General features: G+C 40.4%; 1 protein-coding gene across 4 annotated transcripts in view; it reads right to left on the reverse strand.

Moving 5' to 3' along the window:
- RARA (retinoic acid receptor alpha) overlaps positions 1-23441 on the reverse strand; it is a 109644-nt gene that overhangs the window by 24223 nt on the left and 61980 nt on the right. The window contains exon 1 of one of the 4 annotated variants that reach the window (XM_073683373.1): positions 19000-20408. The exons of the other annotated variants lie outside the window; for them this stretch is intronic. Coding sequence (XP_073539474.1) covers positions 19000-19168 — 169 coding nt within the window. The 5' untranslated portion in view covers positions 19169-20408. Of the gene's footprint in view, positions 1-18999; positions 20409-23441 lie in introns of those variants that run through there. 4 annotated transcript variants of the gene reach the window in all.

Genomic DNA, 23441 nt, shown 5'->3' on the forward strand with positions numbered 1-23441 from the left:
GAATGCTCGTTTGCCAATTATTGGCTAGTATAAATGGGTTTTAAGAACTGGATAGTCTTCATGTGATATTAATTGGTGGTTATATATTCCCCATGTCGTATCAATCGGGGGAGATCATACTCCCCATGTCGTATCAATTGAGGGGAGATGATATTTCCCATGTCGTATCAATTGGGGGAGATCATATTCCCCATGTCGTATCAATTGGGGGAGATCATATTCCCCATGTCGTATCAATTGGGGGAGATCATATTCCCCATGTCGTATCAATTGGGGGAGATCATATTCCCCATGTCGTATCAATTGGGGGAGATCATATTCCCCATGTCGTATCAATTGGAGGAGATCATATTCCTCATGTCGTATCAATTAGGGGAGATCATATTCCCCATGTCGTATCAATTGGGGGAGATCATATTCCCCATGTCGTATCAATTGGAGGAGATCATATTCCTCATGTCGTATCAATTAGGGGAGATCATATTCCCCATGTCGTATCAATTGGGGGAGATCATGTTCCCCATGTCGTATCAATTGGGGGAGATCATGTTCCCCATGTCGTATCAATTGGGGGAGATCATATTCCTCATGTCGTATCAATTGGGGGAGATCATATTCCTCATGTCGTATCAATTGGGGGAGATCATATTCCTCATGTCGTATCAATTGGGGGAGATCATATTCCCCATGTCGTATCAATTGGGGGAGATCATATTCCTCATGTCGTATCAATTGGGGGAGATCATATTCCCCATGTCGTATCAATTGGAGGAGATCATATTCCTCATGTCGTATCAATTGGGGGAGATCATATTCCCCATGTCGTATCAATTGGGGGAGGTCATATTCCCCATGTCGTATTACTTGGTAGACCAATCGCTATTTTCTAACAAGTCGTAGGAGATACAACCCTTGAGGGTCACATTAGGACACAGCGTGACCTAACAGAATGATCAAAAAAACATACCCGAGCTGGTACTGGTACTTTGGTTGGATTATTAGGCATCCCGGGTGATTTCAGGTCACACAGGCAGCACAATACTGGCACATGTGTCAGGCAGAGAACACAGTCACAAGCTCATTACAGCAACTTAAGACATAATATGTCCCAACAAGAGACAGATGAGGCGATGTGAGATACCAATGTAATTGTAACAGTGCTATATATCCCCTATATCAGAAATGTGCACTTACATGCAGATGCATTGGCCCTCTACTATTGCGTTGCCTGAGCAGGTGCCGGTCTTCACTGTCGCACTAAAATTCTATTCGTGAAATAGGAAGATCGGGATGAATAGAGCGTGCTTGAGACTGTGTCGGTCCAGTAAACAGAAATGACCGGGCAATCTAAATGATTAATAGTGACAGTATTGACCCCAGAGTACAAGTAACATGCATGATGTGTTGTCAGAGAATGACAGATATAAACAGAAATCAATGGCGTAGCCCCGCACAATGGTAACAGGAGTAATAGGATGTTTACACAACTTAGCAAACAGTAATTCCTGTAGGACAGGCCCAGTCTATCAGGATTGGGAGCTGAGCAGTCTCAACTTACGTTCAATGAACTTCAAGGAAGTGTCAGATAAGTAGAGGAGACAGCACTTTCCTGCTATCTAATCAATAGCAAAAAACACATGGCAACCGAACCAGGGCTGACCGACCTCTGGGCGTCATTAGTGCGGCCAACAAGTGAAGCCGCAACCCACATGAGCCAATCAGATCACTGATTTTATTATAGTAATGGATCTTGAATGGTTGCTATGGGCAACTGCCCCATATTTGACATAAGGGCCATCCTTCTGTAAATACGGAGCTCTATTTTTAACGGTGACTTTAATGAAAACTTGCATAACTTTTAGTGAACGTCCACACAGGACTCGGCAAAATCTGTCCCAAATCATGCTGATTTTGCTGCAGATTTCAGTGTGAAAATGCTGCATTGCAAAGGATAAAATATTGGGCAAAAGTGTAAAGTAATACCGAAGACATGAGATCAGCAGCGCTGTTCAATTTCAGCTGCAGTTTTCAGCTGTGTGTGCATACCACTTCAGATACTTTTCCGCTTAAGGCTATGTTCCCACGATGAGTTTTTGGTGAGTTTCTTATTATGCATATTTTAGAAAAAAAATGCAAGTAACCTATTTTACTTAATGGGTGCAGAAATGGTGCAGAAAATCTGCAACATCAAAAACTCACTAAGGCCACAGCCCCACTATCAGTATTTGATCAGTATTTGGTCAGTATTTTTTCTCAGGAGTGAGAGACAAAACCAGGTGAGGAACAATCAGAGAAAAGGTATAATAGAAACAAGTCACCAATTCTGTATTTATCACCCACTCCTGAGAAAAAACACTGACTGAATACTGACCAAATACTGATAGCGGGGCCGTGGCTTTAGGGTCATGCAGTCAAAAACATCCATTTTTCAAGTATATGCACTTCAGGATTCACATTTTCTATGGAGTTTTGTAAACTTGATGCATCTTTTTTTTAGCTTTTTCAACTTTTTTTTGTTTTTTGGAGCATTTTTATGGGTGTTTTCTTTTTACTGGTATTTTCCAATTTTTTTTTATATGCATGAAACAATAAAGTGGACGATTGGCTCATTAAAGCAAAAACAAAAAAGCTCAAAAATGCCCATAGTTTGCCCATAGAAATCTTGAAGTGTGGAACGTTTTCCAAGCGAAAAATGGCAGAAGAATGGGTCAGATCGCTCATTTTAACATTTTGTCATTTTTTTGGAAATCTGAAGAGGTTGAAAGATGCTTAAAAGCCTGAATATATATATGAACAGCAAAGCTTTTCTTTTTACGTACAAATTATTAGTAAGATTCTTTTTAGTGTTTTCTAAGTGCTATTAGAGCCGATTTTTGGAGCAGACCCACTCCAATCACACCGGAAAAAGTTGTGTGAACATACCCTAAAAGCATTATATAGATATATATACATACATACATATGTATACAATACACACAATACATACACACATCATAGGCGTCATGATTTAGAACCATGTGCCAATATTTACATTTTCGAGACCCTTTACCAAACGAAAGCTTAAAAGGGATGTAATTCTAAAAACATGGCGGATTTGTTCCAGATAAACTCCACACCTCTTTTATATGGATACATGCATCTGCCATGTTGTTTGGTTACTATAGGCAGCAAGGCCTGTTTCTCACACTTTGTATAATATTGCCTCGTATATATATCAAAACTGTTTACAAGTCCATTTCAACCAATCACAGCTCAGCTTTCATTTTACAACAGCAGAATGTGAAATGAAAGCTGTGCTGTGATTGGTTGCTATGGATTTCCCCCCTTTACCGTTTTCATAAACGCGTCCCCCTGTGTTTCATGTAAGACAAAGCGACTATAAATTAATATACTTTCGTTGCGTACAGATATAATCCAGCACTTCACGGTTATAACCCAGACCCCACAAATAAAGCATTTATCTAGAAGCACGGCAGATTTTTCAGTCATGACAACTGTAGCAGCTGAGATGGTGGCCATTTTGGTTTCCGTCCCTTCTTCCCCAGCTAAGAAACAGCTGAAATTAAATTTTAACTATATCACAGAAGAGGACGACTCAAAGGACTTATGTCATACTTCATGCTCCTTGTAAATAGGATACAAACACAAAACACACTTGGCACCCCTGGCACTGCCAAAATGGAAGCAGATTAGTCTGAATAGATGAAAACACAGGCGCTCGGCGCAGATGGCAGCCGCTACCACAGCCACTGTAGCCAATGGGCCCCAGAAATAAATGTCGATGACACGGGAGTTTTCATATGGTTGTACTCGTCTTCCCGCCGCCCACAGGGCTCAATGAATAACACAGTATAAATAGTGAATTCTGGACACAACCCAAATTTTATTACCACCGTTGAAAGCACAAAACGTTTTGTCGCCCGCGCTAAATAAACAAGAAATACTTGGAGCATGAATAAGAACTTATTTCTGGCGCAGACTCTCTGCCGTGCAGGTTTGGATTGGTCTGGTCCAAAACACTTAGGCTTCGTTCATACAGCGTTTTCCTGCACCATTTTTTTGCTTGTCAAATAAAATTACATTGATTTTTTTATACACATATATGTTTTATGTCTTCCTGGAAAAAAGCATGAAAAAAAACCACCACAACTATAGCGTTGAAGCAGAATATTGCAGTTTAAGAAAAATGAATTGAATTTATAGAAATTTCATGCCACCTTTTTTATACGGCATAATTTGACATAGAGTGCATCTTTTTTTTAAATCTGCAATATGTCAATTTCTCTTGTGGTAAATGTGTGTTTTATTTGGGGATTTTTCTTAGAGACTTGAAAGAAATGAGGAAAATCAGCGGGTAAAAAAAAAACATGCAGTTTTAGTGAGTTTCCGCAGCAGAAACACATGTAATCTGCACATGACTGGAGCAGAAAAGTTTTAGCAAAGTTAAGTAACAGGACATTTCCAAAACCCAGCAGTTTCATTTAATAGATAACATACCGGAAAGAGGTGAAAAAATCAGCAGAAAAAACATGATAAAAACGCATATAAAAATACACTCAAAAACACAATGAAAAAATATGGTAATCTAATGTAGCCAACAGGTGCAGAAATGCTGCAGAAAATCTGCAGCATGAAAAGCACACCAAATACTCATCATGGGCTGTTTGGACACAAAATGTTTTTTTTTTTGCTTTTTTAGTTTTTTTTTCTAGTTTTATAGTCTAATGGTAAACTCAGTTTCTTTTTCTTTACCTAAATTTTAGAGCAAATACTGCTCCAATATCCACATGAAAACAGCTTGAAGTAATCTTGAATAAGCTTCCTATTCATTTCAATGGGAAAACACACTACACTTAGGCCACGGCCCCACTAACAGTATTTGGTCAGTATTTTTTTTCAGGAGTGGGAGCCAAAACCAGGAGTGGGTGATAAATGCAGAATTGGTGACTTGTTTCTATTTTACCTTTTCTCTGATTGTTCCTCACCTGGTTTTTGCTCCCACTCCTGAGAAAAAATACTGATCGAATACTGACTAAATACTGATAGTGGAGCTGTGGCCTTATAGGGCACATGGTGCTGTTTTAATCCCACCAGTTTATTTTTCACATGAAAAAAAGCTCTGCTAGAAAAAAAAAAATCTAATGTCACTACTCAATCAATGTAAGCGAATAAAAAACACCCCATACACAAAAATTGTGTAAAAAAATACACGTAGAATAACTCACTCCAAAGATTAATTTTTTAAGTGTTTTTTGTTTGTCCATTTTTCAGCCATAAAAATCCTTGTAAAAACGTGAACATATCCCTAGATTCAAAATGGGCTGTATAAGGCTACATTCCCACAATGAGCTTTTGGTGCGTTTTTGACGCTGTTCGTTTTTGTGGCATCAAAAACACTGCGTCTTAGGCTATGTTCACACACGTTGTGTTTTGCAGCGTATTTTGCTGCAGATTTTTATGCAAATTTTTAGCTGCGTTTTGAAGTACCAGCAAAGTCTATGAGAAACCAGAATTCTCTGTTCACACATCTTGTGTTTTTTTGTTGTTGCGTATTTTGTGCCTTGGTTGTGTTCTTGGAAAATAGAGCATGTCACTTCTTTTAGCGTTTTTTCAGCATTTTTTCACCCACAGGAAAATAATGGGTGGTGAAAAAAACGCTGAAAAAATGGAACAAAAACTGCAGGTAAATTTTTTCAGCGTTTTTGATGGCAAAATAGAATGGGGTTCTTTTTTTCACAAACTTTATGTACATGCATAGAGACAGAAGGACGGTGAAAAAAACGCATCAAAACCTGCAGATTTAACGCAGCTGATTTCCTGCAGGAAATCAGTTTTGCTGCAGATTTCTGACTGAAAAAAACACAACATGTGGGAACATAGCCTTACAGTCCAAGCAAAGTGGATGGGATTCATGGAAATCTCCTGCCCGCTGTGCTTCTTTTTAACGCTGCATAAACTCACCAGCAGTGCGTTTTTTAAATCCGCAGCATGTCAATTTCTCTTGCGGGTGCACTGAGTTTTCTGTGCGATTTTCCCATAGATTTACATTAGATGCGGATAATCCGCAGCAAAAAACACATGGAGTCCGCACCTAAGTATGGCAATAAAGTTTTGTCAAAGCAAAAAGACAGAAAGTATCAAAAACAAAGCAGCTTTATTTAAAGCGTAACACACCAAAAACTGTGATAAAAACGCATTGTTAAAAAAACACACACAAAATCGCAATGAAAAAAACTAATTTAAATACGGTAATAGGTGCAGAAATTCTGCAACATAAAAAAACACATAAATAGCCTAAGGTTATGTTTCCACGATGAGCTTTCAGTGAGATTTTGATTTTGCTGAATTTCTGCACCATTTCTACAACCATTAAGTAAAATATGTTACTTACATTTTTTGAAAAATCACGCAGCATAAAAAACTCCTAGCAGGAATGTAGCCTAAGAGTCGAAAATCAGAACTGAATTTTTTCCAAAAACAGTGCCTGCCCACAGGTCGTCTGTGGTATTGCATCCAAGTTCCATTCACATCTATGTAGCCTGCAATACCAAACAGTTGATATACAGGTATGGATATGTTTTTGGAAGAAAGCAGCCATATTTTACTAATCCCAAACAACCCCAAGTTGATCACGTAACATCTCACTGCTGTGTGCCGGCTTAGCAGATATTTACAGCAGAGAATCTCCTTCCTAAGACCACGTTCACACGTTCAGTACTTGGTCAGTATTTTACATCAGTATTTATAAGCCAAAACCAAGAGTGGGTAAAAAATGTACTCCTGATTTTAGCTTACAAATACTGACCAAATACTGAACGTGGCCTTACGAATGCCTTCACAGCAGTGCAGAAAAGCATACCCTATAAAACCATTGCACCATAAATGTATATAGTTCTAGTATGATTGTATGCTGATCCGCTTCCTATCGTGGCAAGTTACCCGAAATATATTAAGCACATTTTGCACCACTGTATACCTTATTGTATATTTCACATTTATTTTAGGCATATTTGTGCCTTATACCTGGTGACGCTGTTGCATTGACACCCAGGTAATGCAATTTCTGCCTCTAGTGGTCAAATGTAGAATTCTAAGTTAAAAAAAAAGTTTTTTAAACTGAAAAAGAAGGGACGCCGCTTTGTTTTTTCGGTGTGTATCATTCACTACACGTTAAGCGGCCATATATATGTGTAAACACACAGACAGTGTAAGTGCTGACTTCACATGCCCTTCACTGTCTGGTGTACAGGCTGTCTCTGTTCTGCTGGTCTCTGAGCGAATATCTGCTGCACTTTGACTCTCCACCCTACTGATCTCTTAGTAAATAACATTAGAAGAATGTATCTGGCAGCACAGGAAGTAGCGCCATCCCATCCAGCAAGAGAAGCCAATGCACAGCAGCATTTTCCCTTTAGTACAAAGCTGTCTTTGGCTATAAATTAGAGCAATGAGAGCGTGACCTCAGGAAGCAGGATGTCACTGGAAGATGACAGCATGAATCCAGACATTCGGACAAATTCATTATTTAAATGCCTCCAGGACAGAGGTTATCTTTTTACAAGCCAGATTTTTTTTTTTTTAAACAGAAGGGAAAATACCAATTCTGAAAAACAACTTGTGTTTTTGCGGATCATTTCTCATCTTATCTTAGGTGTTTTTCATGGTCATACTGCAATTATTGTAACTAAAGGCGCTTATATATACATAGATGAGGCTGATAATCGTTACATCTATGCAAGAATATGACATCTAGATATAGAAGTGAAAACAGTCGCCACCTCAGAACGATCAGCCATATATGACAGATTATTCACTGATCATTTAGAAATGAAAGAACTGAAATGATAATGGGTCCATGTAAACTAAGTGGCCAATATAGTAGCGAACACACCAATACATGAAAGTAGACTCTTACAGGTCGTTTGTTATGAAACATAGATGAGATTACCCCTTTACACCAATATAGTGTTAAAAGGGTCGACGGGATTTTCTAGGACTGACATATTGATAGATAGGGGTCCGACACCTGACACCTCTACCAATCAGCTAAAATTCACTCAGTAAGGCCCTCCTCCCAAGACGGATGGAGATACGAGACACAATAAGGCAAATTTATGAAAATTGTTTGAAAGACCCCATCAACTAGTCACAGCGAATGTTTCATTTTTCCAAAGCAGAATATGGAATAAGAGATGTGGAGTGTTCTGCCCCAAATACATCGCTTCGTTCAGCCTGCTGCCGGAGCAGATTTCAGCGGTTCGGTGGGGGTTGCCGGCTGACCAACCGGCACAAATTTCCTACTGATGACCTAGCTTAAGGATAGGACAACAATTTGTCAGTCCAGGAAAACCCTTAAGGTCACTACACCAAGTACAGTAGCTAAAAATTGAGGTCCCGATACAAATCAGTGAAAAGTTGATTGACCCCAGTGTTTTCATCAGAACTGGAAGACCAACCACCCAATGAGTACAGGAGCCTCCTGACTTCTCCCCGGTAAATAATGTTAGGGGGGGTAGAAAAAAAAAAGCATTGGGCTTGAAAAAAAAATTTAATGGGATTCTTGAATTTCAGCCCCCAAACATTTCTCTCCAAAAAATAATCTACCGTCAGAGGTGTCCTCTATCCCCATCGGAAACCTTCTTCACATGCAGTTGCATTTCATTGAAATCAAACCCTCTTATGCTTTTGTCTGTTTATTCTTATTTTAAGTTATTGTAATTATAGACATTATACAAGAATCACAAAAGATATGTGAACAGTTATTAAGCAACGTTTAAGACTAATGAAAGCAAAGTTAAAATACAACACATGAACACTTTTGCCAACCCGAGTGTTCCTGCGTTAAGGCGGAGTCGGCAGGAATAGCAGGCGGCCTAAACTATCTAAAGTGTATTGTCAACTTTGCACAAATCAGCCAATTTGAGCAGATTACCCAATGATCTCCATGTATGGTGTCTCCCCAAGGGAGGGATCAGACATATTGAATTTCATGATGCCCAATCCATTGCTCAAGCAGAAGATGCCAGATGACATAGGCTTTTTTTTCTTTTACCAACTGAAATAAACATGCAAGCTCGACCGAGTCAAACTACTCAGGAGAAATAGTGGTTGAGAAAGTGTAGATGGTGAAAGTGATGCAACCTAGAAAGTTCAATCGTTAGACAGGAATTGTACCAATGATAACATTAATCTTCAGGTGGCCAGACAGGTCAGTAGTCAGCAAGGGGTTGTCTAAAGGCTAGGTGCAGATGACCGTATTTTCTCTCATCTGAGAGAATCAGGCCGATGATACAAATTACACTCTGATCAAACTGATCAGTGTCAGCATAGTGTGATCCGATTCTCTCGGATGAGGAGAAGATGGAAAAAATGTCTCCATCCGAGTGCAGTCCGAGTCTGATGGTTTCCACAGACTCCATCCCTGTGCTTATTCTACACGCTGCTATGTCATATCCTCTTTGGGGAGAGGTGTAAAGACTGTCATAAAGCAAATGACAGTTCTCCATGGGCAACCAACAGTAAAGGATACGCATGCCCATCCTCAGGCTCGCTCCTGAAGAGGGAGTCGTTGGGCCAGCGCTTGAGCTATTCAAATCATCAGACACACTCGTATGTAGAGGGTTTTTATCACTTCATTAAAAGCAGCTCTTGTGTCTATAGACACAAAAAAACCTCGTCTCCGATATACCATAAAGCAAAGAAGACTCAATAGTGCCAGGGCTCTTGCACATGGGTGTATTATGGCTCCATGCAACCTGCAAATTGTATAGTAATACCGCACCCATAGAAGTCAGTGGGGACATGATGTAACCTTGTGCATATCTGAAATGCAAAGAATATCTCCATAATGCGGTGCCATACCGAACACCATATGGCGGCAGAAGCCCCTATAGCTACTTAGGGACTCCGTATGTGAATATACAGGAAGCGGCTTTGCATAAGGTCTTCTTTCATAATAAGGGTAAAGTGAGCATCAGACTTGGCAAAGCACAGCATGCTTTTAGGCCACAGCCCCACTATCAGTATTTAGTCAGTATTCGGTCAGTATTTTTTCTAGGAGTGGGAGTCAAAACCAGGTGAGGAACAATCAGAGAAAAGGTAAAATAGAAACAAGTCACCAATTCCGCATTTATCACCCACTCCTGGTTTTGGCTCCCACTCCTCAGAAAAAATACTGACCCAATACTGATAGTGGAGCCGTGGCCTTAGTTGGGAAGCGAGTGATTTTTAGGTCTATGGGCAGCTTCATACAGGGTATAAGGTCGATGGGTTCTGGCTGTGGTGGTTTTTACTACTTGGTGCGGAGATTTGCTGGGTTATGTAACTTGTGTCTCCTGTTCTGCTCATATTTACCAGCTCCTCCCTGTAATGCTCATCTAGATAAGCACAGAAGGTCAGAGGCCACACAAAGCAGAGATTCCTGTGTTATCTCTGCCTGGGAGGGGTAGATCCCACATTACAAAGGAAGGAAGAAAGTGGTAATGGTTGGGGGAAGGCGGGCTACTGGCAAGAAATGGACATGTGGCTCAGTCATACCTAAGAGTACACATTCTCTGCTCTGTGCATAGGAGCTGTGCTGAGTCTGTACTGCACTAATCACTGCTAATCCTATCAAAGCGGTCACATGCTACGACTACAGCGCCCCACCGGCAACTGGGCGACCTATATACATACAGAGTATGTGCAGTATATAGTGTAGGAAGCCCAGAGAGCGGGGGCTCGAAACGGACCACTTATGGTAGAAACACAGATCCATTCCTCCAGGCATATCAACCTTCACATCTATGATGGTGCTATGTCAATAGTATGTTAGTACGATGAAGAAACATTGAGATACGCAATGAGTATTAAGGAAAGTATGACCATGTCCATGCTATGACCTACGTCCAATGGAGGTACTCGTTCAGAATGTGCTGCACAGAACTAAAACGCAGCTCCTAAATAAAGACATCGACCCATCTCAGACACTCAGATATTCTTTTAGAAGAAAATAAATATCTGATGGATGTACCGCATGGCATCAAACATAACCGCGAGCACTCAGTCTGCTGCCATACAGGCAGCGCATATTGTAGCCACGTACTGGATTAACACATAGTGCTCTGTGTTTGGTACAGCAGGACCACAGGGTGCCCAGGTTCATAATATAGAAGGAAATAAATGATCACATATCCAAGGATAAGTGATTATTTCTACATAGGTGAGAGTTCGACCACTAGGACCTCTGCCAATTGGCAGAATGAGGCACTTTTAGTCCCATTAGAATGGAGCAGTAGTGCGCAAGAGCGCAAGCTTAACTGCCCCTCCATTCATTCTCTGCAATGTGCTCGACTATGCCGAAGAGAATGAATGGAGTAGTGGTCGAACATGCACACTGCCGCTATTATTGTTATAGCGCCATTTATTCCATGGCACTTTACATGTGAAAAGGGGTATACATAATAAAAAACAATTACCATAATCTTAAATAATACAAGTCTCCCGACAGGTTCAGGAGGAGAGAGGAGCCTGCCCCCGCGAGGACTCACAGTCTACATTCTAACATGATTAAAAGTGCCCCTGTTGATAGGTGGGGACCCAGTAGTTGGATCCCTAGTAATCTAGAAGTTATCACCTATTGTGATACTTTCTTCCAAGCTCTATCTCTTTAAGGCTCCTTTCACATTGCGTTCTTGCTCTCGCTTGTTGGTCTCATCCGTGCTTACGTCCGATCCAACTCCCACAAAACGGGATTTGGGCGTTTGTGCCGACGGGACCATATACTATAATGGTGCCGACAGACCACTACACTACTACACTACTACATCTGAGTGTCCTTCTTCAGTGGGCATATACGCCCAAAAATGAGGAACATCAGAGAAAACGTTGACTCTCTTGGCACCATTATAGTCTATGGCCCCGTCAACGCATTCACCCGAATCCCATTTTGCGGGGGGTCCGGACACAAGTCCCAACGGACCACTGAACGTAGACAAGAACGCAATGTGAAAGAAGCCTTAAGTGGTCACACACACCACTACTTCTTTAAGATGGCCGTACACATTATTTGAATGTCGGCGGACCATCTAATTGGCATGGGAATGTCCTTACTCTCATGGCAGGAATAAGGAGGATAGAGCATGTTGGATGCCAACATGCCTGATCATTTTGCTTTCACAGGTACTAAGCTGCCTTCAGGTGTCTGGCAGCAGTCTACACTCCTCGTTCCATTGAGAACACCTGCCTGGATAAGGTGGTGCTGGAGGAACTGCTATCTAAGGTGTATGGCCATCCTTACATATAGGAGCAATCTTTTTTTTTTTTTACACACTATTCTGAGTCTTCGTCAGCGGTTAAAGATTGAAAAACTGATAGTATCTGAGATCTATTTTCCATCATCGAATAAAAACAAAACAATCTGGCCCAAGACATGTTTTTATCTTCTGGCTCTTCAGTTATTTTTAGGCAGATATTAATATCATCTGGCAGAGTTGTTTATTCTGGTTGTCCGGAGAGGAGATACATTCTGCTGCCCTGGAGACAGTCTAAAGTGAACAGTGCTGTAATACTGGATAGAACAGCAGTGTATCTAAGGAAATCCATGGCTAAAACCACGAGAAGGCCAAGTAGATCAAGAAGCAGTCAGCAAGCTAGTCCCTCTGTGCCAAGATGATCACCGGGTGTCCTACTGCTGGGACGTTCCATCATCTGTAGAAAATCCCTACAGCGCCACCACAGGCAAGAGGAAGCATTACACAGTTTCCATTAGAATTAATGGGCAGTCTTTGCAATGCATTGGGTATGTTGTGTCCTCCACAAGCTCTATCTGTAGCTGCTCCCTCCACCTAAAAGAATAAGGGGACCGGAAAGGGCAGACCCTCTTTTAGCCTCTGAAGTCACAAATAAGTCATAAATAATTTATTTTTCTAATCCAGACAATCTGGTTGGCTGGCTGGCATTCCCAAGCTCTTGAAAAGCAGGGCCGCCTTGTAATGATTAGCAGTATATACATTTCTATACTTGGCGTACCTATTGGGGGTGTGGCGTGATTACATTTTATTTTCCAATTGAAACAGAGCAAAATTATTTGCATCTTCACCGCCGCAGGATGCGACTACACTCATATGAATATAGATAGTGATCAGTCCCAATCGTTTTTTACTAGATACAAATGAAGGCAGTATAATAATATACAAGTAAAGGAAGCAGCAATAATGGCCGGTGACATATATATTACACAACCGCACTACTTTCAAGAATCACTCCAGGAATGATCTGCAGAATACCTGATTGCACACGTGCTAAATGCCCTGGAGTAGTGTAAAGTGAAATGTGTTCCAAAATAGGTTAATTCATGTAATATGTGGTGTATTCCCCTCCTACATGTTTATGTAGAAGTGCTTTTTATGTCAGTTCTTAGAATACAAGGAACATTCATTCCAGTTATTCCTCCCGCCACGTACACGCACACCTAATGTCACACACAACAGATGTGATCAATTGAAAACCTACAGTTCACAAAAAAACAACTTGGCGATAGATTTAAAATGGATACAAAACCTAAATTCTATCCAATCTCTATTTAATTGTTTATCAGCCATATCAGGTTGGTGGGGGAGGAAGATCAGTGACCACAGGTTTATCTCACCTCTCTATTCCTGAGAAGCTCCAGAAACATGTCCATACATATGACCAGGCCTGTCTGGACCTTAATGATGTGATAACTTTTTATGCTTTTGTCTCTACACATTACAGCAGCCATAACTTTTTTTTGTCATTGATGTGACTCTTTAAGGACTGAGGTCCATTTACACAAACCGACCGGTGGCATTAAATGACTAAATATTTATCTATCGGCGGTCGTTTTATAGCCTGTTTAGACAGGCAGACAGCACTTAATGATGCACTCTTATCTGTGATACATTGCTCTGTGCAAAAGGCTGCTATTGTTCTCGGCAGCACAGGTCCTGTTTAGACAGGACAGTGCCCTGCCAAGAACAATAATCTTTTCTGCAGCACAAAAGATGATTTCATTTCACGCAACGAATGAGAGTTTCGCTCATTCATCAGGTAATCGGCAGCCTGTTGACATAGCATGATTATCGCGAAAGGAGTGTTCCTAGGAACCCTGTTCAAGATAATCTTTCAGTGTAAATGCATCTCAAGCAAGGATCGCCAAGCTACGACTTGCCTACTTTGGACACATCATAAGAAGAGAGCAATCACTGGAGAAAAACATCATGGTCAGAAGAACAGAAAGAACAAGGCAAAGAGGAAGACCAGCAACCCAATGGCTTAATGCTATCAAGATAACGGTGGAGAAGACGCTGGTGGACCTACCTAAGCTTGAAAAAGATCGATCTTCCCACAGATCGTTCATCCATCAAGGCGCCATGGTTCTAGATCAAGTCGAAGGATGTTAAGAAAAAATAATGCACTTCTAATTTTAGGGCAACTTTTAGTGTGTTTACAAAAGCTCTGCCAACTTTTCGAAAAGTGAATGGAGCTTACCAAAAAAGGGGTATGACTGAGCACAAAAGTGGGGTAAGTTATGACAGATACAGTATCCACTGTACACTTCTGACACTGGCAGAATAAAGCTGAAAGGTTCTTCATTTATTAGGAGGCACATGGTTCTTAAAGAGGACCTGTCATCAGGTCAAAAGTGGCTAGTTTTAGCTGTTATTCCTGATACTCCCTCAATTATTATTATTTTTTTTATTTTTTTTAAAAAACTCACCATGAGGTTCCAGAGATATGGATGGAACTTTTTACTTTGTGATAATTTTTATGGTCTTTATAAGTTGGTGTGGCCCACACAGTAATTGTGCAAAGCAGCCTAAAGACAGACCCCCAGAGAATCATGTGAGCCATGCCCCATTGGAAAAGACCATAACAATTAGCACCAAATAAAAAGGCCCATATCTCTGGAACTGTATGGTGGATTTTAACAAATAAAAAAAAAACCTCAGGGGAGCATTTGTGGAATAGAAGAAGCGCAAAAATTAGCCAATCCTGACCTTGTAACAAGACCTCTTTAATAAATTTGGTGCATCTAAAGACCCCTATACACATTAGACTACAGTTATCCAATCCTGCCTACATTGACAGGATTGTCAGACAGTCTAAGGTGTCTGGGGGGCCTACTGACTCGCCCCCAATTGACTACGTCGGGGCAGAGATGGATCCAGCACATCGAATTTCCGATGGCCAACCCTTTTGTTCTCCAGAAGATAATCCGCTGACAGAGGAGTCTCCTGGCGGCTCTCTAAGGCTACGGCCCCACTATCAGTATTTGGACCAGTATCCATCAAGACTGGTGTACAAAACACCAGTCTTGATGAAACAGTTTCTAAGTTTGCCCTACTGACAGGCTAAGTGCATAGACAGTCATAGGGTGCTTTCTAGGTTCCGAGGGCTGACTGTACAGGGAATCCATCAGTCACAGAACATGTCACCCGTAGTCCCAATTGATCAGAATGATCAAAGGGATAAAAGGCCAAAATAGGAGGTCTCTCTGATCCGGGCCAACCATTAGAGCAGATGCTCGGCTGTCAGTGAACTACAGCACCCACTCTAGTGCAGTATGGAACAACCGTACTGGATTTATCCTACAGTGGCGGAAAAACATGGCACTTTAAAATAAGGCGCCTTAATGACTGCCATAAAAAAAGCGCATTAAAGGATCACTCCAGGCCAACCTGACACACTGTATTATGTCTATTGCAGGGCATCAGGGGGCGGAGCATGGCACACGGATACTCATTAGTGTTCTTTAAATCCATGTGCCTTAGGCAATACAAAGTGTACTGGTTTTGCTCGGAGTTACCCTTTAATCATATAAGGCATTTATCAGCACATGTAGAACATCTCCAATTCTTTTAACTTCAAGAACTGTAATCATTTCAAAGAGAAACGTTGCCACAACGCCTAAAACTTCTTTTGTTGCCCAGTTTCATCCGTTCTGGACAGAAGGCTTCACTGCTTCCCCCTTTCTTTGGAGAGACGTGATGCCCAGTGCAGTTGGGACAGGGTATTGGGGGTAACCTTCCCCTATATTCACTACTCCTACATTCCCTCCAATATTTCACAGTGACTCTTGTAGGCCTTCTTCGAGCAGTACAACAATGGCTATACTCAGCAATCAGTTCTTCTGCTATATCGGTCCTCCCAACATTTATAATGGCAGCAATTTTCTATGAGATTATAAACCTTGGGTTTTTATACATAACAACTGTTGAAGTTGGCCGCTGCGTGATTCATCTCACACCTACTTTCTTCTATACTTAGCAAGGCCATTTGGACAGGGACATATAGAAAAAGCACAGATTTGCTTGCCTTGAGATATACACACTATTTATGGCAATACACAATGAGTTGGTGCTGCATTTATACCACTAATTAGTTAACCCCTAATATTCTAGAGTTATTGAATGACTAGAAGTATGCAGGGATTTTTTTTTTATCTCCTTAAACATAAAACACATGACAACAAACACTTTCCGGGAATGCAAAGCCCATTGTTCACAACCACATGCCCCATACTAAACTCCCACCCACAGACAAGTGTACAGGGGAGGTGTCATTGAGCTCAGTGCTTCCCCTCTGATCTCTCAGCTCCTCTGTGTACAGACAGTGGGGGGCCAATAAATACTAGTGTTTATATGGTGCTGGAGAGAACAACCCTCCTCCTTAGGCTGGTAGATAAAGAGATGAGATAAAAAACAAAAGTAAACCACTTGTTTAATCTCTACCACCCTGCAAGGTAGGTGCCCCCCTCCATCTCTCAATATGAAGGCCTAAAATAAATTATAAATTGCCTCAATCTGATTGATAAGCCATTTCCATAGTTACAAACAGTCAAAATAGCAAAAAGAAAAAAAAAAACAAATCTACAAACTGAAATAACTTTTCACATTGTGTAAAACTAACTATAAAAAGCTGCAGGATGTATAAAATTGACCTTAAGAAGGCCATAGCCATTAGGTGACTGACTGCTAAATGATCGTTTGGTTAACAGCCATCTTGGCTGTCTCTCCCATACACAGGAGCGCTCGCTCGGCCGAGCATTCCTGTGTTCACTATGAGCAAGCTGCCGACAGACATCTTTGCTGGCGGCCTATCGCCGATAGAGCGATGCAGTCAGCAGTCCAAAAATCAAACATGCCCGATCAACATCTCCCTCGATGATCGTTTGGACAGTGAGCCCATACACATAAGTGTCGACGATATCGACGTGTTGGTCCGACAATAGGTTAATGCATATGGGGGGGCTTTACACATACAATGTACAGATATCTGACCAACTTCTATTCATGACGCCAAAATAGTACATGTAAATGGCCAATTAAGCAGTTGGAAATCTGTCTGATCTGGCAGAACACTAATCTGATGTGTGTAATATCCCTTCTGTCAGTCACAATGATTGTAGCATATTAACAGCATCTGACAGATATCTGATGGACAACTCCATTATAGGGAATAGAAAAGCTTTATTTTATGGCAATCATAAGAGGTTAGAATCAATCCTCATCTTCCTGGTCTAATAAAATATTCCCAACTCCCCTATAAACATGTATGTTTAGCTCAGGGGTAAATAAGTAAGATAAGTGGACACCAAGTATATGTTATTCCGCTAATTTCTAGATACAATTTTACCAGCCTGAATTTAGTTTACATTGTCAGAGGATAGTCTAGAAGAATATTAGCTATGTTCTCAGCTAAAGTCTTCAAAGTCTTCAGCTAGCAAAAACATTCCAGTGACCCAACATTTTTGCGGCTGTATTGCGTTGAACATATACCCCTCAATGTGTTCCTGTAGGACCAAACTTTTCAAAAGTTATTGAGTATCACTAGCCTAAGTCAACAATGAAACTTACTTTTTTTTACGGGATCATATGTAGGCGGAATAACCTTAAATCAGTAACCCAATATCAATTCAATACAAATAGTATAAATAGTGTTATATATTTATATATATATATATATATATATATAAAAAAAAAAACATTATTGTACACAATGTACATTGACTACTTCTCATCTTTACATTTTTCGTAAATATAATAGAAAATCATTAAGTGTGTAGAATAAGACCGATACGATTTTTTCTTTTTCAAGATATTTAAAAATAATCTAATAAAATGTCAACGGACAACCAGGCATGAGCCATAAATTATAAGTATAAAAAGTCATATAGCCTGGTTCAATCTTATCGAGAACAAAACAACATATATTGAACGGATGAAAAATATAATCCTGCAAGATTGAAAGGGTTAAGCACGCAGCTACAATATAAACTCATCATCCAAACAGGATTAGAGAAGAGAAATAGCTTTACTTCCCTCCTAAAATGAAGCGAGGGATCCTTATTAAGGTGAATTTTACCCAGGCCCAAAGAGAGAATGGGTGCAATGATACAAGAGGAAGAATTGTGCTATCATCTAAACCCTGGGCTACGAGCCTGTTTAGTGAGGCTGAGAATGTCTTTTATTTCTTTCTAGTATAATGGCCCTATTGTGGAGAACGACCAGGAAAAGTGCCGTCGTACTGAAGTCGAGAGATACTACAATTGCGTTGAAAGGGGAATGAAAAGACTAAATCAAAAAGTCTTCGTTTACAAAAACATATCGAAAGCAATACTGCTACCCTGATGCAGACCCACAGTACAATACTATCTACAATGTAAATATATATGTCATTGAATACCGGATATCTTTATGACCCCCTAGGCGAACAAAAAGAAGCATACAGCCAACAATGTAAAATGCATAAACCGATACAAAGAAAAAGACTATTAAAGTAATGCGGATGTTATAGTCTATTTTAAAACATAGCAGCCTAATTTTCCAATTACCTTTGGAAATCATAAAAAAATCCCAAATGTAATATGCATACACACATGTACTATGTATAAAAAATATTTCAAAACTGTGCAACAATTCTTATTCCATGTTTAAGGATTTAGGTCAAGCTTTTTAGAAAGGTGAATAGCATCTATTTTTTTTTCCACCTACGTACAATGGTTGGAATGACTCCAGTGTTGATTCCGAATTGGTGTCCCAAAAGGATGAATTGCCCCAATTCCTTTATCCGGCATGATACAAGCCCTGTTCTGTGCATAGAAATCCATCATGTGGTAATGCGTTGGGCTGGTACCCAACCCTGGTACATCCACGTTTTCATACATTGTAAATAAAGCCACCGGAAGACCATAAATGTAATTTAAAAAATCTACAAATGTTTAAAATCTGTTTATGTCTATAAAAAAAAAATTGTAAAAAATATACAGTATTTATAGGATTGGGAGGATTTAGGAAAAAATCTCAGCGGGATAGCATATGGTGTTTCTCAATCCAGTTGGAAGAGTAGGGTTGAGCTTCTGCAGACAGATCCAGAGGTGATATCTGATGGGAGATTCCTTTAACTCTCTGCATGGATTCCATCAAATGGCTGGAAAGGGGGGAGGGACATAGTGCAAAGTTTAGAACCCAAACCCCTTGAGATGGAGGAAGACCGGCCTGTATACAACCTTCTCCGATTGCTTAATGTAATATAGAATTCTCTTTACCCAGCTCCATATGAGAGATGTTGGTACATTCGTTGAGAGAACCTCCTGAATCAGTTTTATCTCTGGGTCTTGATGGCACGGAATCCTCGAAAATCCTCCAAAGCTGGGAATCTACTCCAATAACAAGAACAGGAGGGGTAGGTCAATTAGGGAGAGTGGTTGTGGATTAAAAGGGTTGCCTGGCATGGTCAGCTCGTGTCTAAATAGAAAGTCTTAAATAAGCAAAATCTCTTTAGAGCAAATGGGTGTCCATCTAATTCTCTCCTAGGATGTAGTCCTCAAAGAAGAGATTACTTAGGGATTTGGGGATAACCAACGTTATGGAAGATACGTCGATTCGGATGCTGGGTTCCTACATTTAAACGCCTAGGAATCTCCTGGTGATGCCGTCTTTATTTAGAGTATGCCAGCCGTGGGAGAAGGGAAATCCTTAATAGGTACAATCCTGGATGTGAATACAAGGATTCGACGGTAGGTCAGATGTTATACGGAGCGCAGCAGGATCAGTAACACCTACTTGTCTTCTCCAGAATGGAGGTTGGTGCCCAGTTGTAGGAACTCTCAATGATACAGAATGGAGGAAGGTTCCTGATGTGAGAACATCCAGGTCCTGTAGTCTAGGGAGATCCCGGATAAGGAAGTCAGACTGGATGCTGAATCCCTGGATCTCATTTGGGAATGTGGACGAGAGGTAGGCGCTATTCCTGGGAGCCCAGATCCTGCGGTTCTTGCTGTAGTACAGGGGATTCCTGTCTCTTGGATTGTAGTGTCACATATGCACACTGCTCACTGCTGCAGACTTTGCTGCTGTCTCTTCCCCCTCCCTTTTCCATTCTGATGGACTGAAGGCAGCTGAGCCCTGGAAGTCAACACCCCCAACCCCCTCCTAACTCTTAACCTATTCCCTGCCTGTAGTGACACACCAGTCAGTCCCAACAAAGGCCTGTCCTTCCCAAATCCCAACCTAATGTGTATTGTTTAGGAGAAAGCAATGATCTAAATGCCTTTCCATCACTACCCCCTTCATTTGCCTAATATCATGCATATGACCTCTCTCTGAACCTCTGTCCTCACCTCCAAATGACCCAACCAGCTCCTTCTCCCGGCTCATGACGTCACAGACTTTCCCACCCCCCTACTGAATATTTTGAAGTGGACTGACCACTCCTCCCGTGACCCCTCTGCACTCCTCACCACTAGGATATTAGTCTGGGATACATCACATTACTGGTCTTGTCAATTATACACACAATTCCCAGCCTGGGACACATGAGCCATCAGAGAGATAAGCACATGTGATTACACACATAAGGATGAAGACCATGACCAATGCACAGATTGTAAGCTCTGCAGACAAGGAAAGCATTATACAATATTAGTCAGTAAAGACACTGAATTCTGAGCCGCTCAATACAACACGTCAGATAAAAAAAAGGATATGAAGACGTTGCTATGGGCCACGTGGATATATAGAGATATGTTGAAACTCTACGAATCAAGAAAGAATAGATAAGTAGAAGAAGCATCTTTATAGTGTGTTCATTCCTAACCCACATGGGCGACCTCAGGGCAGTAATATTTATCATGCCTTATGGTTGAACCTAAAAAAAAACAATTAGAATATATTCTCTAACATAATTGGGGTTGGCTTTGCATCTGGAGTTTCATGGGATCCTCCAGTGGTCCAAGGTTTCTACACAGCAACATGGTTCATCTACCACATAGTCTATAGGATGCATCAGAGCAAACCCTACTTGCAGATTACTTACTTTTAAGGTTCATCAACTACTAAACATTTTGTCCATTTTAGACAATTGCTACTTGTTAGGAATGAATAATCAACACTAAGATGTAATCTGTGGATGTCCCTACAGTGCCTCCACAGGAAACATTAAGCATTACACAGTTCCCATTCAAATCAATAGGATATCTTTTAAATGTAGGACAGAGAATGTCCTCCAGAGCAAGACACTTTTTAATTTCATTCCATTTCCTTCTTAACAAGGGATTTAGCTTTCATTATTAAGCTATATGAAAATGTTTTTTCTAAACTAGGTAACCCTTTTAATAAAAATTTAACCTGCAAAAACTGTATGTCGACTGTGCAATTAATGATCCACACCTGTCAGATTTGCTGCCATAGAAAATCCAAATCCGCTCAGAATCACGTGGATTTTGCCTCTGTAAATTCTACTTTGAATAAGAGGGTAATTTCTATTCATTCCAAATCTTCAGCACTGCAATTTGCAATTCACAGCAAAATTTGAAACTATATATTACTTGCAGAATTCACACAGATTTTTTTCTTCCCTATTAAATTTAGAGAGGGAAAAGCACAAGAAATCCGCAAACAATTTGCAACAGAAATGACATGTTGTGAATCCAACAATCCACACTGCAGGTTGAATTTTACAAGTGAAATCCAAATATTGTGGATAAAATTTGGTAAAACCTCATTCACTTGTCTTACACTATAATCTGCTGAGGATCTGTGCAAATCTGCCCTCTGTAAAGTTATTGTGAGAGTTTACAGGTCTTCTGAGTTTCCACCCAATAGCTGTACAAAGCAGGTAAAAGACTCCTCAAAATTGTGCTTACAATAATCATGGTCTGCACAACATCATACCTAATTCAACCTCAAAATATGTGACTGATCCCAGCCGACTGAAGTAACATGATTATGGCTAACATGTTCCATGATGGTGTGAAAAAGCTGGGTTAGAAGGGACAAAGAGGATATCACTCAACTCTAAAGCCCCCCCCATTACACGAATATCGGCTAAAACGGCCAATATTGACGGTTCTAATGGGGACACTTGCCAACTGATTGTCGGGGGAGATGTCGACTGGAGAGGTCCGATTTCGAAATGAACATCGCTTTGTTCTCCGGGACATAAGCCATGAGCAGAGATGTCTGTTGGTGGCTGTCTTATAGAGAACACGAAAAATATATATCTTTGTATTGTGTTAGCCAGTATATAGAAAAAAAATAAGATTTGAGAGAGTCCTCAGTGGTTGATACTGTTTAATGGCTAACTGAAAAGATGGTAACAAGCTTTCGATCCTACTCAGGCATAGAATAACACAATTCACATCAGGACTACAAGATGCCAGGTACTTTCAGCTGCATCACATCTAATGTAGTGTACTTAATTATATGCACCAAATGTCCAGCTGGGGGTCTGTATGTTGGGGAGACAGGGGTCTGTATGTTGGAGAGACAGGGCCAAAACTTAGAACAAGGATGACTTCTCATCGCCACACAATAAAAGAAAAAAGTATAGATCCACCTGTGGATAAACATTTTTGTATCCCTGATCACAGCATCATGGACATGAAGTTACTGGTATTAAAAGGTAACTTCAAATCTCAGAGAGACAGAAAAATTTGGGAATACAAACTTATGACAACCATTGACACACTCAGTGCAGGAATGAATGTGTCGCATGGATTTATGTCATTCTACATCAACTAAGGAATGTGCTCCTCAGAACTGTGGGGTCATCTCAATCATGGACCAGACCTCAATCACAGGACAATAAAACTTTCACACTCCTTATCTATGAACTGCTCCAATATTTATGGCCACAACTCTTTCTCCCCCCTTCCATACTAATACTGGTGCATCTCACTAAATTAGAATATCATCAAAAAGTTAATTTATTTCAGTTCTTCAATACAAAAAGTGAAACTCGTATATTATATAGAGTCATTACAAATAGAATGATCTATTTCAAGTGTTTATTTCGGTTAAAGTCATTATCTCAGTAAATTAGAATACTTTATAACAAAAGCTTGAAAAATGTTTTTAAAATCCGAAATGTTGGCCTACTGAAATGTATGTTCAGTAAATGTGTGTCAATGACTGCCTTCTGGACATCTGTCAAGTTAG

This window comes from Phyllobates terribilis, unplaced genomic scaffold, assembly GCF_046119375.1.
Source record: "Phyllobates terribilis strain yellow unplaced genomic scaffold, ASM4611937v1 Scaffold_5__5_contigs__length_657084704, whole genome shotgun sequence".
Lineage (NCBI taxonomy): Eukaryota > Metazoa > Chordata > Amphibia > Anura > Dendrobatidae > Phyllobates > Phyllobates terribilis.